Source organism: Carettochelys insculpta, chromosome 1, assembly GCF_033958435.1.
Source record: "Carettochelys insculpta isolate YL-2023 chromosome 1, ASM3395843v1, whole genome shotgun sequence".
Taxonomy (NCBI): Eukaryota; Metazoa; Chordata; order Testudines; family Carettochelyidae; genus Carettochelys; species Carettochelys insculpta.
Window position 1 is genome coordinate 53,812,260 of NC_134137.1, and position 16,509 is coordinate 53,828,768.

The following is a 16,509-nucleotide window of genomic DNA, read 5'->3' on the forward strand; positions in this document are numbered from 1 at the left end:
CCTTAACACCTCCCTGCGTGATGTTTTAGCTGGCGCCCAGGGTGTGTTTCCTCCTGGCTGCTGCTTCCTCTCTCACACCATTAGCACCTTTTGTTGTTAACGGTATCTGGTGAGACCAAGAGCGTTTATGAGGGATGTGGTGCAGGAAGAAGCAGGTGTGAACACAACTAGCAGACACATTGACTTCACCAAGAAACCTGTTGGGTTAGCTCAGGCGTGTGCAGCCAGCACCCTGTGTGGCCTGGGCAAGTGGTTGCTGTGCTGCTGTCCTGCGAGGGGAGGTGGAAAAAGGGGAGGGAGAGCAGGGCACTAATCCAGCCGTTTAAGCAGAAGAGGGGAGACATGTCAGGCCAGGGTCCGTGGGGCTAGGAGCTTTGTTCCTCCTGGACATTTCCTCGACTCCAGAACTCCCTTGTTACTTGCAAGGCCATGTATTGTATATTAAAGAACAGCTGCAACCTAAAATTCCTGAGTCTGGCTCCACCAAGGGGAACTTAGCGTCACTTGCAACATATAACATTTAGATGCTCTGCTATGTAGAATTCAGACTCCCCAGGGTTAGGGTCAGAATTACATGCATGAGAATGGGAGCTACAAAAGCCAGCATTCTGCGCAGGGAGCTGCCTAAACTAGCCCATAGGAAATTTGAGGCAAAAATCCCTGCTGCTGAAAGGGGGTCATGCTCCAGCAGCACAGTGCATCTTGCTCCTCTGTGACAGTCGCCACCCTGGGTAAGGCTGGCGGAAAGGGCTTCCCTCCGCTTGAGTTTGGCCCTCTGCTGGAATTACAGGCCTGTGCACTTTCTTTCTTGCCATAAAATGAGGAAGAGGTGGTGGTGGTTGGCTCCCACGTATAAGCTGCAGCCCAGCAGTTGGGGCTCAGACTTGCTGGGTGAATCTCACCTGTTGAAGCTGTGCAATGTTGTGTAAGTAACTAATTATTCCTTGGCCTGCAGGGAGTGTAAGACTGTTGCTGTAGCCCAAGGCTTAAGGGACCTACCTGAGAGGTGGGACAGCTGAGTCCCTGCTCCACTGCAGGAAGGGTGGGGACTTCAACATCTTGCGCAAAGTGCTGAGCGAATGGCTTGGGGGGGCAGAAGCACCTGATTTTATGCGCTGGCTGAGAAGAACCATAGACGTGGAAGACAGACTCCCTGGGTTTGAAGCCCTTGCGGGGATCCACTGACAAAACTCACATCACTGTAGCCCGATGGCGTGAGCACTATTAAACAAATCTTACATGGATTAAAACAGGGCTGACCAGACCATGTGACATGGTCCTTGTGGCCTGTCAGCTTTATTTAGGCCTCGTTATAAACTCTTTTGGCCTTGGCCCAGGCCCTGGTGGTGCTGAGCCCGACTTTCCTCTGATTTACACAACAGTGGTGACGCCATTGACGTCTGCCCACTGTAAAACTAGCACAAACGTGCCTATGGCCCAGCTTTTCAAGAGTGCCCTCTTTATGATATGGGGGGGTGTGATTTTTCACGGCCAACTACCAGGGGAACCATGGACAGTCAATGTCTCTGAAAATCAGGCCTGCAGCATTTGAAAATGGGCACCCTACACACCTAGAGTTTTTTATACTGGCTCCAGTGTATATTTTTGAAGCACATTGTTATTAACTGTCACATGACAGTGGCCACTAGCATACAAAACATTGGCACCTAAACTGGCTGATAGCATCATACTTTGGAGCAGCTTTGTTCCTCTCTGGTGGCACTGCAGGGGAGGGAGCTGCTCCAGATGCCAGGTTTGTTTGCTGGTCCAACGTTGAAAAATAATGAACACAAAGCTAAAGGAAAGCTACAGCTTTAATATATGCAAATTTATTCACCTCTGCAATTACTCATCTACAGCTGATGACTGATACCAAAAATGAGGTAAAAATATGAGGTATTAATAGGCGACTAACATTTCAAAATGTAGTTGTCATAGTGTATTCCAAATGACATCATAAAAAACACTGTACGGGCTGACTGGGAGACATGTGCCTTAATGCACATTTGAACAGAGAATGTTTTTGACAAGTACGTTGCTTAGCGAAGCTGCCAGTGCATCCACAAAGCTTCTGATTTCCTCTTTCCCCCAGCCATGCAGGGCCCCTTTGCTCTTTTTGGCGTCACAATAGAAGCCTTTTGGCAACTCCTCCCACTGATTATCTCAGGATAAGACAACCTGGCTTGGTTTGCTACATTTTTGTCGCAGAAATCATTTATTTCCAGTGCCTAGATAATTCTGCATTGCGTAGTACACAGGCTGTAGTGTACTCACTTATGCTGCTGTATGGCAAGGGCACTGAAGTCTCATGCTTGGGGGGGCAGGCTGAATGGGGGTGAGTGCAGCAGCAAAAATGTCCTTCTCTATGTAAAATACTGATCAGGTGGCTATGTGCCTTATGAGGGGGGCACGCCTTGAAGTGTACAGTAGTGATAACTGCCAACAGCAGGCAACGGAGCTTGATCCACCACGATCTAATCCAGGATGGAAAATCCTATGTTCCTGGACCATCATGGCTGGAAAATGACAAGCAGTGTGGCAGAGTTGCTCACTATGGCATGTAACTCTCCTCTGATACTTGGAGGCATATGACAGTATCTTAGTATTCATCTCCCTCTCTAATACTTCTTAATAATATAATTGCACATTGCTGACAGCAAACACAAAACAACTGAGGTCATCTAAGCAAATTCAAAGTACTGGCAGAGTCACTGTGTGAAGCCATTACTCAAAGCCTCACTGAATCACAATGCACATCTCCCTAGCTAGCAGTAGGATGCTAAATCTCTTAGGATCAAACACCACAAATGAAGGTAGAATGCATTTGAAGGAGTGAACAAAAACATGGGTTATGAATGACCAAAGTGGCAAACGGAGTAATAAATAAAGTCAAGGTGAAAAATATAGCTGACAAATGAAGGAGCATTGTATTAACAGACCTGTGTGTGTGTGTGTGTTTTAAACTGGTTCATGCATATAATTACATTTTCAGCTTTGTGTTAGTTGAAAAAAACAAAAGAAAACCTGCATCTTATAGCTAACAGCCATTTTTAAAGCATTCTTTCACTTAGCAAAACGTTAAGTCCCTGCAAATGAAATGAGCCAGTAAAATGTGATCACCACTCTTCTTATCAACAGAAACACAAAAGTGCCATATCAAAGATCAATGCATAAATTGAAACTGTTTGCTCTTACCGAAAAGCGATTGTCCCAAGAATCAGTTATTTTTTTTATAGTGAAAATATATAAAAGGAATGATATTTAGTTGCACGTCTGGGATGGAAACGCTGTTTTGAACTTTGGTTAACAATTACATGTTGTGGTAGAAGAAGGAAAGAACAGCTTCTAAAGTACATACTGAGCCAGAAATCTAAGAGAAAGGCTCCAGAGCGGTGGCCCTTAACTGGCCAATTTGACTCCAGGTGAACAGTTAAGGTCACCGCAGTATCTGCAAAATACATTTGAACTGCCCGAGCCTTAATGCAGGAAGTAGCTTTACTACAAGTTGCACCTTCCTCGTCTGGCACCCTCAGCACCTCACTGGTCCCCAAAGAGGGAATTTGCTGGATGAAGGGAGATCCCCTATCGCTGGCATCTTCCAGCCTGCTGCCTCTTCTTGCCACCGGCTCCACACCCTGGGGGTCCCCTGCCTCGGACCCCACCCCCCACATCCAGCCCAGCAGTCCCCTTATCTGCAGGTGGCCGCTGGCTCTTGCTGGGCTAATGCTCCTGGCCCTGCAGAGGCCGGCACCACCTCTGGCCTGGCTGCCAGGATGAGCCCTGGCTGGTGAGTCAGGCTGCCAGCTCTAGCCCCAGTTGGGGAGCCAGCTTCAGCCCTGGCTGAGCTGGGGTGTCAGCTCCAAGGACACAAGCCCCTGGCCTCCCCTGCGCAGGTTTGCCGGCCTCCCTGTCACTGCACTCAACTGTGACTGGACTCCCAGCCACCAGCCTTTCTCCTAGTAGCTTCCCAGCCAGGGCTCTCTGATTCAGTGACATCCGTGGTCCGGCAGGATGTTGCTGGACCAGAGAATCATGATTTTTGGGCAGTGCAAACTGTACTGTAAATGGAGAGACCCACTCATTGTAACTACTTACTCAGCTTTTTAAGGCTACAGGGAAGTTTTTGAGAGCTAGCGTGGAGAAGTCTCACACCTCCTACAGCTTCTGGTAACACGATCTTCAAAATGTGCCTACCCGTTACAATGGCCATGTTGCCATTTTGGGGGTAATTGTGAACTGCTGTTCATTGTATTTAAACCTACTGTTATTCCCTTTATAGTGCCTGCAGCTAGTGCTATGTACCGTCTTGTAGTTTGCTCCCTCTGCCCCACAACAAGCATGAGGACAGCCGAGCACCCACATTTCTGGTCGATATTATATAGATCATGTCATGTAGCCTTGTGATAAATAGCAAACACAGCCTATGTGGTTGTACAACACTGAGAAACAAGCAACAGGAACAGGTCCACATAAAGTCAAAATTGATGCAGATGATTTCTTCTAGAAAGCACTGAATTATATACAAAATAGTTACTTTACATGTACATATATAGATATATAATATACATAGATAAGTATATACAAACTGTACATCATTTATTTACAGTTAAAATATGCTTCTTAGAAGCTTTTAAATATCAGAATTATGCAACACACAAGCAATGGTAATAGTTTCGTTTTAAAATAACAGTGATGAAAGCTTTTTAAAGAAAGGTTTACGTCAGTAATTGAAATTAACATAGACGGGATGGGGCACCAGGTGAATGAAGTCTCTGGAATAAGCAGGCCTTCCTGGGAAGTCCCAGTTTCACCACTGTACAGACATGAGGTCATACTTCTATTGTAGGTAATGCTAAATCCTTATTCAAACCTTTGCTCTGGGCCTTCCTGCTGTCTACCACACTCGGCTTCAAGCTCACACATTCCGGGAACATTTCCTCAGATTTTGGTTTCTGGCCCCTCAGCAATGAGAGGCTGAAATGAGTTTCTGATCCTGGCAACTTCTGCTGCACACAAATGTCCAAAGACCTTGTTGTACCACTCTGGGGAATGGCCTCTGAGGAAATGAAAGAAAACAAAATGATTGAAAAACTCTGCTTTGCAGGAGTGGGACTGCCATGTGCTCAAGTTCTTGTTATTTTAGCCTCTACTAGTGTGGTTGCAGAATCTGAGGGTGACGTCTACATGAGCAGCCTCTGTCAGCACCAGTGACTGTCAGAAGGGATTTCCTGACAAAACTTCTGTCGACAGATGGCATCTATGCATAAAAGCAGCTCGAGAGAGCAATCTGCTCTGTTAACAGAGGGCAGGCAGACTGCCCTGCCCTACCTCAACAGAATGGCTGACTGGAAGCTCTGCAAACAGGGCAGCCCGGAGAACCAGAAGCCCTGTGTGTCGACAGAAGGGCCCCAGGGTGTATACATGGCTGTTTGGTCAATAGGACACTCTCACAAGAGTAGTTAAACCTGAACGGGGAGAGGTATAACGCTGCTGGTGGATGTGCTGGGTTTTGTCAACAAACTGTTGACAAAGTGCATTTTGCGTGTGGAAGCTCTGTGGTTTTTCCTGACAAAAGCCCAGATTTTCCATGAAAAGCCTCTCATGTAGACGGAGCCAAGATATTTTATCCTCACCAACACCAATGGACTTTGAAGACTCTCCTGTGCTACACTCAGATTTACATTTCACTCTTATGGTAACATTAGCTGGACAGTGGTGTCAGTTGTGTGGTGAGATAAGCCTGGTAGGTACAGTGCGGTCAGTTGTGAACACACAAAATCTGTCCTTTGATAGTTACACTGGCTTCTTCCCAAATACTAATGGATTAAGTTCTCAGGAATTATCTTCAAAGTGCTCAGTGGCCCCAGGTAGCTAGAAGATCTCCTAAAGCTCCATAATGGAGAGTACCATTGATAACTTTGCTCCTCTGGGACAACTGAACTCTCCACAACAAGAGTAAAACTTGGCTGTTGGGCAGACAGAACTTTCTGAGGGTCTGGTCCCAGAAACAGAGTGAACTTCAGGATTTAAGGACTATGACAAACCTCGCTACCTCACACTCCAAGTGCAACACTTCCTTAACTTTGCCTTAGCTAAAATGCATATCGCTATCTATTAAAAACAACATGCCACTGCAAGAAGAACGTGACAGATGTTAGTGACGCTGCTTAATGCACTATTAGAATGTGCTCAGATACTGCACTGAATACAACTGGTCTTCCAGTATTAGCATACCTGCATGAAATAAATGTTACTTTGAACAATAAGGTATGGTGACTACCACAGACTTTTCGTGTATGTTTAAAGAGCAATTCTGTTATATAATGTGATTCTGAAGTAATGCATACTGGGTTTCACCATTTGCCTCTCAATTACTTCTATTGTGTTTGGCTTAGAACGTTTTTTCTTATGACTGCCATCCCTGCAAATTTGACATTTTTTCATTTTTATATATTATAACCAATAACATTTCTCCAAGCCAAGTTAGGTCCCTCTTGCTCATGAGCCGCACCAGGGTCTTCAAATTAAATCCTCAATGCACTCCCACGTGGCCTGCTCAGTTTTGCATAAACATGACTGAGAAGAACTTGGCAAACAATGCCTCTAATGACTCTCACTAAGAAACAAATCCATTGCCCACTAGCTTAGCTGTGCTGGCACTGTAGAGCTAACAGGAGTAAACAGAAGTAAAGCCGTATGTGTGTCACCAACGTAAGCAGCTGTGACCCTCAATATGCACCAAAAGCAGAGCTGTTCAGGAAGAAAGTGCCATTTCCGGTCTCTTTTTGGAAGAGAACACCACTTCAGGACTCACCTTGCTTCATGCATCTTTTAAAAGAAGCATTCTGTGAGAAAATGCATTAAAACCCGATAAACTACTAGAAAAAGTGCTGAAAGTGTCTGCTGTTGGGACCCTGACGGCACACTGGAAATTGTGCCATTCTCGTATTACTACAAGGAAAACGTAACTGCCCTTTCTTGGCTAAACCTGCTCAACTAAGCAGAGCTTTTTGTTTACTGAGGAAGGCGCCACCAGGGTTCCCTCTAATTTTTTCCATGCATGGGTGGAATAAATTCTGTTATGTGCACCAAGACGTGTGGATGTGCACCACTAATAGAAACACAGGCTGCTCACTTTGGGTGCTCTGCTAATCAGTTTGGTGGCACCTGAATCTCTCCTCGGTGGGTGCCTAAGCACTCAGCTAAAAGGGAACACTGGATGTCACTGATCTGCTCTCTGCAGGTGTAGTACTTACTTCAAATCAATTCTACAGACATGTGTCAGCCTGGATTTTCCTGAGCCACAAGGCTCTATTAAATCCTGAGAATCCATAACGACTGCTCGCACGCCTCCCATCAAAGTTGCTTCTTCATGTTCCACTGAGACTGCCACGAGTGTGCACACTCCCTTTGGCAAATCCGTTCTCCATGTCCTGCCACAAGACATTTAAGAAAGAAAGACACATTGAGAGAACGAGTGAGAGCACTAAGTAGAGAAGAAAGCAAGAGCCAGACTCAGGAAGTTTGGTTAATTCACAAGTCAATGGTTTTAAGCAGTGATTTTTTGTAAAAAAGAGGAGCCAAGTATTCAGCTGGCTCCTCGGCTCTCCCAACCTAGCCGATCTCGTGGATGGGGCTGCCGAGGTGCTGGTACTCAGTACCAGCAAGGACCAACACAAAAAAAGCACTGGTTTTAAGTAGGGCTGTCAAATGAGTAAAAGATAATTGCAACGAATCATGAGATTAAAAATATAGCTACAATTAGTTGCAGTTTTAATTGCACTGATAATAACAGAACACCCATTTAAAATTTTATACATATTCGTGGTTGTTTTTCTACATTTTCAAATACATGGATTCCAGTTTCAACACAGAATACTAAGTGTGCGCTGCTCACTTATTATTTTTGATTACAAATATTTGCATTGTAAATAAGATAAACAAAAGATAAACAAGTACTTTAGTGCAATCTCTTCTTCGTGACATACGTACAACATACAAATGCAGAATTAGTTTTTTACATAACCGCACTCATAATCAAAACAATATAAAATTTTAAAATCTACAAACTGAAGCATGAAGAGGGATTTGAACATTTAGCATCACTAGCATGTAAATACCTTATAATGCTGGCTACAACAGTGCTATGCAAACCTCCGTTCTCAGTTGCAAGTGACACTGTATATAAGATGCAGGCAGCATTATCTCCCATAAACGTAAACAAGCTTGTTTCTGTTAGGCTATGTCTACACTAGACATAGAAGTCGATCACCGATATGCAATTTTAGCTACGCCAATAGCATAGCTAATATTGGCATATCTGCAGTCGATTTCCAAGTCTATCTACGCAGGGGAAGGTCAACGGGAGCATTTCTACCTTCGACCTTCCTTATTCCTCACCTCTTATGAGGAGCATTGGGGTTAAATTTGACCCAGAGAGTGGGTCGATCTTCTGTGGTAGTGTAGATGTAGCCTAAGTGAGTGGTTGGACAAAAAAAGTAGAAATGAGTGGATTTGTAGATTCTAAAGTTTTACATTGTTTCTGAGTGCAGTTATGTAAAACTAACAAAATCTGCACTTTCAGGCAAAAGAGATTGTACTATAGCACCTATAAGGGTCAAGTAACGTTGAGCCTTTTGAAATGAAAGGTGCTATGTAAAGGCGAAGTATGTGAAGTATGCAATGCATAGGCTACATGTTCCCCCTATAAGGCTGACATTGATTCCAAAATGTGAGGTCAAACCTATGGATTCTTCCATATACCTCAGACATTTTTAGAAACATTTTGATATCTTTCAATGCGAGCCCTAAATTGAATAAGAGTAAAACTAACATTTTGAAGGTGAGATGGAAATTAGCGGTCCTATAAAATGAATAACTCACTGCTCTAGAAGCAAATAATTTCTCTAAACTCAGTTGCTGTCAATCAAGGTGTATTAATTAGGACATGTAATCTGATGGGTTAGCATTGCTCAGACCTTAACAGAAATCGAAGGAGATAAACATCAAGTTTATTGCATAGTCTCTTCTGGCTGTTTTCAGCCCCTCATAAACCAGCCAGGATTCCTTCTACGATATATATTTCAGTCAGTGATATACAATGGTGTTTCTGAACCATCCTGGTTATGCTAAGGATGAGAATGAAAACTTGTCCATAAGATTTTGTTTGATGGATGTGACTGCACTGTGGCTTTCTCAGAAACATAAAATACTGTGATGCATCATGAACTGAAAGGAAAATAATAGGACTCAGAATAAAGGTAGTTAAAAACTCCCCTACTGCTGCTATACCACAGAGGAATTTAGCCCAGTCAGTAAATCTTGGGCAGGTGAAGAAAAATGTGTGATGTAAGATCTAGTATTTTCTGATCATAAAGAAATTATATTAAATATTTTTAAATTACTCTTAGGAATTCCAGCAGTTCTTCATACCAATAATGTCGACAAGCTGTTATTCTCTGACAGAATACTGAAGTTAACAATAAAAGGGATATAGTGATATAATTACGTTTCATTGGGTTCCTTTATTACCTTCCATCATTTTTCACACTAATGCAATTCTGGACAATTTCCTTTGTCAAAACTGCATATAATGCCAGTGGCATATTGTTCCACTAAAGTTGCATTTACACTACAGAGTTCTGTTCACAGAAGTCATTGTCGACAGATATTTCCTAACAGAACCTCTGTCTGCAGAATATGTCCATGCCTAATACAGGCTCCCCTGTCAATGCCCTCTGTTGACACACACTGTCTGGAATGCCCAGCCCTCTGTCGACAGAACAGCCAACCAGAAGTTCTGCAAATAGGGCTGCCCAGTGAACTGGAAGGCCTCCCTGTCAACAGAGGGGCCCCCCAGAGCATCTACACTATTTTTTGTCATCAGAATCTGTCGACGGAGGCACTATACCTCATATGGTCAAGACAGAATTCTGCTGGGAAAAAAGCTGTGGTCTGTCAACAGATTCTCGACAGAATACATTTGTAGTGTGGATGCTTCCTAGTTTGTCGACAAAAGGCCTCTTCTGTCAACAGAACTCTGTAGTGTAGACCCAGTTTGAGAGAAAGCAGAGGTCCAGTACAATAATTCACAAAAATCAATCAAAAGGAAACAATTGACATCTGATGGCTGAGTTAGGGACAGTTTTTTTGTAGCTGAAATCTTTCTGCACACCATTCCAACTGCTTGTCCTCTTGAGTGGGCCAAGAACTACAGGGGAGGTGCATTTAAGAGGGCTTCTTATTTATGGTTCGTTTGTGAACAGAGTTAAGGCTGGTTGTGCTGTCCAATAAGCTAATTTACACATACAAGTTTATCTGAGAACTGCATGAACTAGGATATATGAATACTTTCCCCTGATATTTCATTTCTATATTTTTCAAATGTTCAGCATTTACAAAAAATGGTCCAACTTTAAATGTTATCTAATAACCTTAACTTAAAGTTACTAGTATGTCTTCAACTAAAATGCTGGCTCATCAAATTCAAGCAAAATGAGAGCTCCACCATTCTCCAAAGAGCATGGCAAAACCAGGAGAAAAAAACAGTTGGATTATAGCTGCATTATTCTGAGAGCAGCTATTATCAGGCACCTGTCCTAAGGAGAGAACAGTATTTATGTTCTCATATGCAGGTGCTGAAAGAGCATTGCTCAAATGTCAGAGAGGAAAAAATCAGTATGCTCCATTCAGTGGTTCCCAACCAGGGGTCTGCAGAGGGTATTGCAAGGGGTCGATGAAAAAAATAAGAGATAAATAAAAATGATCATAGGAAATAGAATTGGCTTAGATGGTGATCTGTGACTGGTTTTGGGGGGTGACTGGGAGTTGTCACTAGTGAAAAGGGTGGGCATCACTGCTCTAGGTGGATAGTCTTAAATTCACTTTGAGAAATAAAACATTACATTCTATACGTAGAGGGTGTAGTGTACCTAGTGTAGAAAAGTTAAGGAGAAAACTATGTAAGACCAGATCTTTCTAATAACAGAAGAGAACGTTACTTACCTTATTCAGTAATGATGGTTCTTCAGGATGTGTGTCCCTATGGGTGCTCCACAACCCACCCTCCTCCCTCCACTTTGGAGTTCTCCCTAGGGCTCTGTGGTAGAGAAGAAAGTGAGGAGCGTTCGCCTGCACAGTGCTAGATAGCTTCAAGGCAGATGGTGTGGGAGGGAGAGCACATGCATGGGCTTAATGGACACGGCTATCAAAAAATCTCTGATTAGAGGTGCAAGGGCACATGTACACCTACAGTGGAGCACCCATAGGGACGCTACTCGACAAAGAACCTGCATGTGGAGAAGTAAGAGGCTAGAAGGTTGCCTTTTGAAAGTTTACCTGAGAACAACAAAGTCTCTGCCAGGATGGGGCGCCATGCTGTTCAGTACATATTGGTAGATTTCTGTTTGCTTATCCAGAGTTTCTACAACCTTCCATTGCAAGAAGTCCTCATCCCACAGGTGACGTTCTCTTAGAATTCGATTTAGTACAACTGATGGGGGTGCTTCAACTTCCACTGAAGCTTTCCAAAGCCTGAGAGGGTTGCCATCCCCAACCTTGAGTAAACCAGGAAGAAAAAAATGGAAATGCTGGCTTTACAAATACATTCTCAGTGCACAATGATTAAAGGACTTTCAGTGAAGACTCTTAGTTTAAGCTTAAGATGAAGTTTCTCAGCATTTATATTTACAGGCATGTTCAACATTAAAACCTACATGTGCTGACATGCAACAGAAAAATGAGACAGGAGGTTAAATTCTGTTCTCATGCCAATATAAATCTGGATTAGCTCGTCCAATGGCACTGGTATTACTCTGTTTATATGGGTGGGATTAGGACGCCAATTTGGCACAAAGTTCCTGCCCCAAAGATACTAAGTAGAATGTCGGATTTTCCCTGAAGAGGCTATAGAATGTTTGCTAAATAGCCAGAAGGAGGGGCTGAAGAAAGAGTTGGTGTTATACAATCTGATTAGAATAAGACTGATTTCCTGGCCCCGTACTAGAATCTCTGATGCCCTAAAAGAGTCCCATATTCAATCTGAAACACTTGAGCAACTGGATGTGATGCTGTGTCAGGAGCATTAGCACTTTTGGCTAACCAGTGGAGTTGCATTAGCCAGCATTTTCAAGGGTAATTGACGAGGCCACTCATTCTTGTGTCTAGATGGATAGAGGCTCCTCTTTCTGGGGTCCCAAAAGTAGTAAAATAGTTTTTATAACAAAAAAAATCTGCTCGGGGTCCTTGGGTTTCATTGCTTGACACAGCTCTGTAGTCGAGGGAAAGCCATAGAGAACCCAAGTTGAGAGAAAGGTAGGGCTGGAGGGGTTGTCCCTGTGTGGTGGCAGACCAAATAAGCCTAAACCGTGCCTGACCGGGGTTTGTCCAACCTCTTTTAAAAACCTTCAGTGATGGGGATTCCACAGTCTCCCTTGGAAGCATATTCCAAAGCTAACTACTCTTAGGGCAGGTCTACGCTAGATATGAAAGTTGATCTTAGATACTCAATTCCAGGGACAACAATTGCGTAGCTGGAATCAACATATCTAAGATTGATTTATCAGATGATCCTCACAGAGGCCGCATCTACACTAGCAAGTCCTTTCGGAAAAGTAGGCCCTCTTCTGAAAGAACAAGCACACAAAATGCATTCCTTCGAATTTCTTTTGAAAGAACATGAGGCTTCTTCCAGAAGCCCTCGTCCTCTCCCAAATGAGGAAGACCACTTTTTCCCAAAATTTTTTTCAGAAAAAAGCATGTGTAGATGCTCTGAAGGCCCTTTGTTTGAAAGAGTGGTCCTCATGGTGCTGGATTTTTTGATACCCAGTCTTTTCTTTCAGAAGAGCGGGGGCTGTGTGGATGCCCTTTTTCAAAAGAGTTGATTGATCTTTTGATCTGCTTTTTCGCGTGTGGATATGGTCTTTTGAAAGAAGATCTTTTAGAAGAAATCTTCTGGAAGATCATCTTTTGAAAGATCACTGTAGTGTGGACGTGGCCAGAGGGAGGTCAACAGGAGAAACTCTCCCATTGACCTCCCTTACTCCTTGTGAGAATGAGGAGTACCAGGGTCAACTGTTGAGCACTGAGATTTCTATTTAGCACGTCCCCATTAGGTGCACTAAATCAAACCTCGGAAGATTGACCCTGACCAGGTTGATTTTCTGTTAAGTATAGACAAACCCTTATAGTTACAAAGGTTTTCCTAATTTCTAATTTAACTCCCTCTTGCTGCAGATTAAGCTCATTTCTTTTTATCCTACCGTCAGTGGAGATGGAGAACAACTGATCATAGTCCTTTTTATAGCAGTCCTTAACAACCCCTTGCCCCCATCTGCTTTTCTCATGACTAAAACGTGTTCTTTTAGTCTTTCCTCGTAGGTCAGGTTTTTTCAACCATTTATCATTTTGGCTGTGTCTACGCTAGCAAGTTCTTTTGAAAGATTTTTCAAAAGAAGGGGCCTTTTTTGAAGGATCCTGTGGAGTGCCTACACTTAAAAAGTGTTCTTTTGAAAGTAAATTGAAAAAATGCAGCGCTCCTTTTGAAATCATTCTTTCTTTCCTGTTTCAGGTACAGTGCCCCCTTTCAAAAGCTTCTTTCAAAAGAAAACGTGTGCAGGCCCTTTTATTCAAAAGAGCAGTCCTCATAGGGCCTGATTTTTTGATCCCTGGCCCGTTCTTTTGAAGGAGTGGGGCCTGTGTGGACTCTTTCTTTCAAAAAAGCAGATCACTCTTTTGATCTGCTTTTTGGAATGCGTATGCACTCTTTCGAAAGAAATCTTTCAGAAGGGCTTCTTTGAAAGTTCTCTGTAGTCTAGATGTAGCCTTTGGGTACTCTCCTCAGGAAATTTGTCCACATGCTTCACAAAGTGTGGTAGCCAATATCAGACACAGTACTCTAGATAAGGCCTCACAAGTGCTAAGGAGAGCAAGGCAATCACCTGCTATGTCTTATCTACAACACTTATTCTAAGATAGGCTGGAATGACACTATCTGTTTTATTTTATTTTTGAAATGTTTTTGTTGTAAGAGCCAGACATGTACTCAGAAGCCATGTGCTACAAGACAGGCCCAACAAAAAAAACAAGAGAACACCACTGGTCATCACATACAGCTCCTAGCTAAAGCCTCTCCAGTGCATTGTCAGTGATCTGCAACCCATCCTGGACAAAGATCCTTCACTCTCACAGACCTTGGGAGGCAGCCCTGTCCTCACCTACAGACAGTCTGCTAACCTTAAACAAATTCTCACCAGCAACTATAGACCACAACACAGTAATTCTAAACCTGGAAACAATCCCTGCAACAAACCTCGCTGCCAACTCCACTCACATATATACACCAGCGATATCATCACAGGACCTAACATCAACCACACTATCAGGGGCTCTTTCACCTGCACATCGACTGATATAATATATGCCATCATGTGGCAGCAATGCCCCACTGCAATTTATATTGGCCAAACTGGACAGTCTGTATGTAAAAGAATAAATGGACATAAATCAGACATCAGGAATGTTAACATACAAAAACTTGTAGGAGAACACTTCAATCTGCCTGGACACTCAGTAACAGATTTAAAAGTAGCAGTCCTACAATAAAAAAAATTCAAAAATAAACTGGAAAGAGAAATTTCTGAGCTGCAATTTATTTGTAAATTTGACTCCATCAACCAAGGATTGAACAGAGACTGGGAGTGGTTGGCCCATTACAAAAGCAGTTTCTCTGCTCTTGATGTTCACACCTCCACATTAGCGACTGACAATGAGCCACATCCCCCTGATTAACTGACTTGTTTTCTCCTGTCTTGATGTTCACACCTCCACATGAACGGCCGGTAATGGGCCATTTCCACCCTGACTGAATAGATCTTGTCAGCTCTGACTACCCCCTTACTGAGACCCTTCTTTAAATCCTGCTCTGAAACACCCCCCCACCCCCGTGCAACTGATGAAGCAGGTCTTTGCCCACGCAAACTTATGCTCCAAAATATCCGTTAGTCTATAAGGTGCCACAGGACTTCTTGTTGTTTTTACTAAAATTTATACATCTCATGTCATGCTTCCCTCCTATCCACTAAACTGGTAGCCCCGTCAAAGAAGGGAAATAAATTGGTTTACTATGATCTGTTCTTGACAAAGCCATGCTGGCTATTCTTTGTAAACCTGTTTTCATTAGGATGCTTACAAACTGACTGTTGCTTTACAATTCTCCAGGTCCTTTTTGTTCCCACTGTTAAAAGCAGGTACTATGTTCACCTTTCTTCAGTCTTCTGGGACATTGCCCAACTCCCAGGTGTTTGCACAGAGGATTCCAAGATTGCTTTCCCCTATTTTTGCCTCACATTCCGCCCCACTTATAGTTACTTTCCTGAAAAGACTCCATCTCAATAGAGCAGTGATAAAATTATCCTAAAATCAGAGGTGTAACATTTTCACAGTGACTAAGCAGGGCTGCCCAGGTTGAACACGCAGGAAGCTACATTGTACCTACAGTAACAAGCTTTTCCATTTCCCTCCCCTTTCCATATCCCCCCAAGCTTTAGCAACTTTCTCTATTGTGTTCCAGTCACCCCTGTGCAGAAAAAGACCAGAAAAGTTACCCACTTCCCTCTCAAAAATTCTCATCTTTCCTTCTCTCTGTCTTTTTATTGTTTGCTTTATCACTTCCTCTGCCTGTTGGTTTGAGACCTAACCGTGGCTTCTATGTGCCCACTTCCATAAACAGATCATTGCCATGTTACATGAATATTAACTACTAAGAAGTTTTCATAGCATTTTTACCCAAATAATATTGTTTACTTTTCTCTAGAAGACTTAGAAATAGTAAAGGTATTTATTCAGCCACATTTTGGTCCTTTGAGTACAAATGGGTAGATTTTCGTAAAAAAATGTTTTGTTTTTACTTCTTCCACATCTCTTGAAATTACCTTTTTGTAAGCGAGGTCTGTGTTCTCTATGCTAGAACAGGTGATCCATCCTTTGAATTTCTCTTTTGCTTCTTTCTGAAGGTTCTGCATTTGACTTTCAAGGTACATTTGGTAATTCCCACCCTCTTCATCCATTTGCTTTCCTAGCTCCTCCAATGTTGGACAATGCACTTCAGCCTCCACGTAGGAGTTTCGAGACTGGGTTGCCATCTCATGCGGGACCTGCTCCAAAGAAAGCAAGTAAAACTTAGATGCTCATTTTGAGAACTACCCTGTAAAAGAAGCATTCTCGATCCTTATGTATTTTTTTTTCCAGAGTGAACTTACAATCTATGAAAGCAGATACCCACTGCTATCTTTGCCTACTATTACTCACAAGTTATCAAGCTATTATAATAAAATAGCCACTGTGTCTTTGCATCACAGCTGTCTATGGGATGGAATCAGACTGTTCATCTGTGTGTTAGGGGCCCGTTAGTTGCTATTAGTGATTCTCCTTTAGTTCAAATGACACTAGCATGTTCTCCTGGAGCAGATGGATACAAGTTCTATCCCTGACGTGACAAGAGACAATATATGC

General features: G+C 43.0%; 1 protein-coding gene across 9 annotated transcripts in view; it reads right to left on the reverse strand.

Moving 5' to 3' along the window:
• Positions 1-1,815: 1,815 nt before the first annotated feature.
• Positions 1,816-16,509, reverse strand: part of STARD13 (StAR related lipid transfer domain containing 13) — a 506,601-nt gene continuing 491,907 nt past the window's right edge. For all 9 annotated transcript variants that reach the window (XM_074986427.1, XM_074986387.1, XM_074986418.1 and 6 more), the window contains 4 exons: positions 15,930-16,151; positions 11,338-11,555; positions 7,257-7,433; positions 1,816-5,056 (listed from right to left, as the gene is read on the reverse strand). In XM_074986427.1, the coding sequence (XP_074842528.1) occupies positions 4,939-5,056; positions 7,257-7,433; positions 11,338-11,555; positions 15,930-16,151 (735 nt within the window). In that variant the 3' untranslated portion in view covers positions 1,816-4,938. The remainder of the gene's footprint in view (positions 5,057-7,256; positions 7,434-11,337; positions 11,556-15,929; positions 16,152-16,509) is intronic.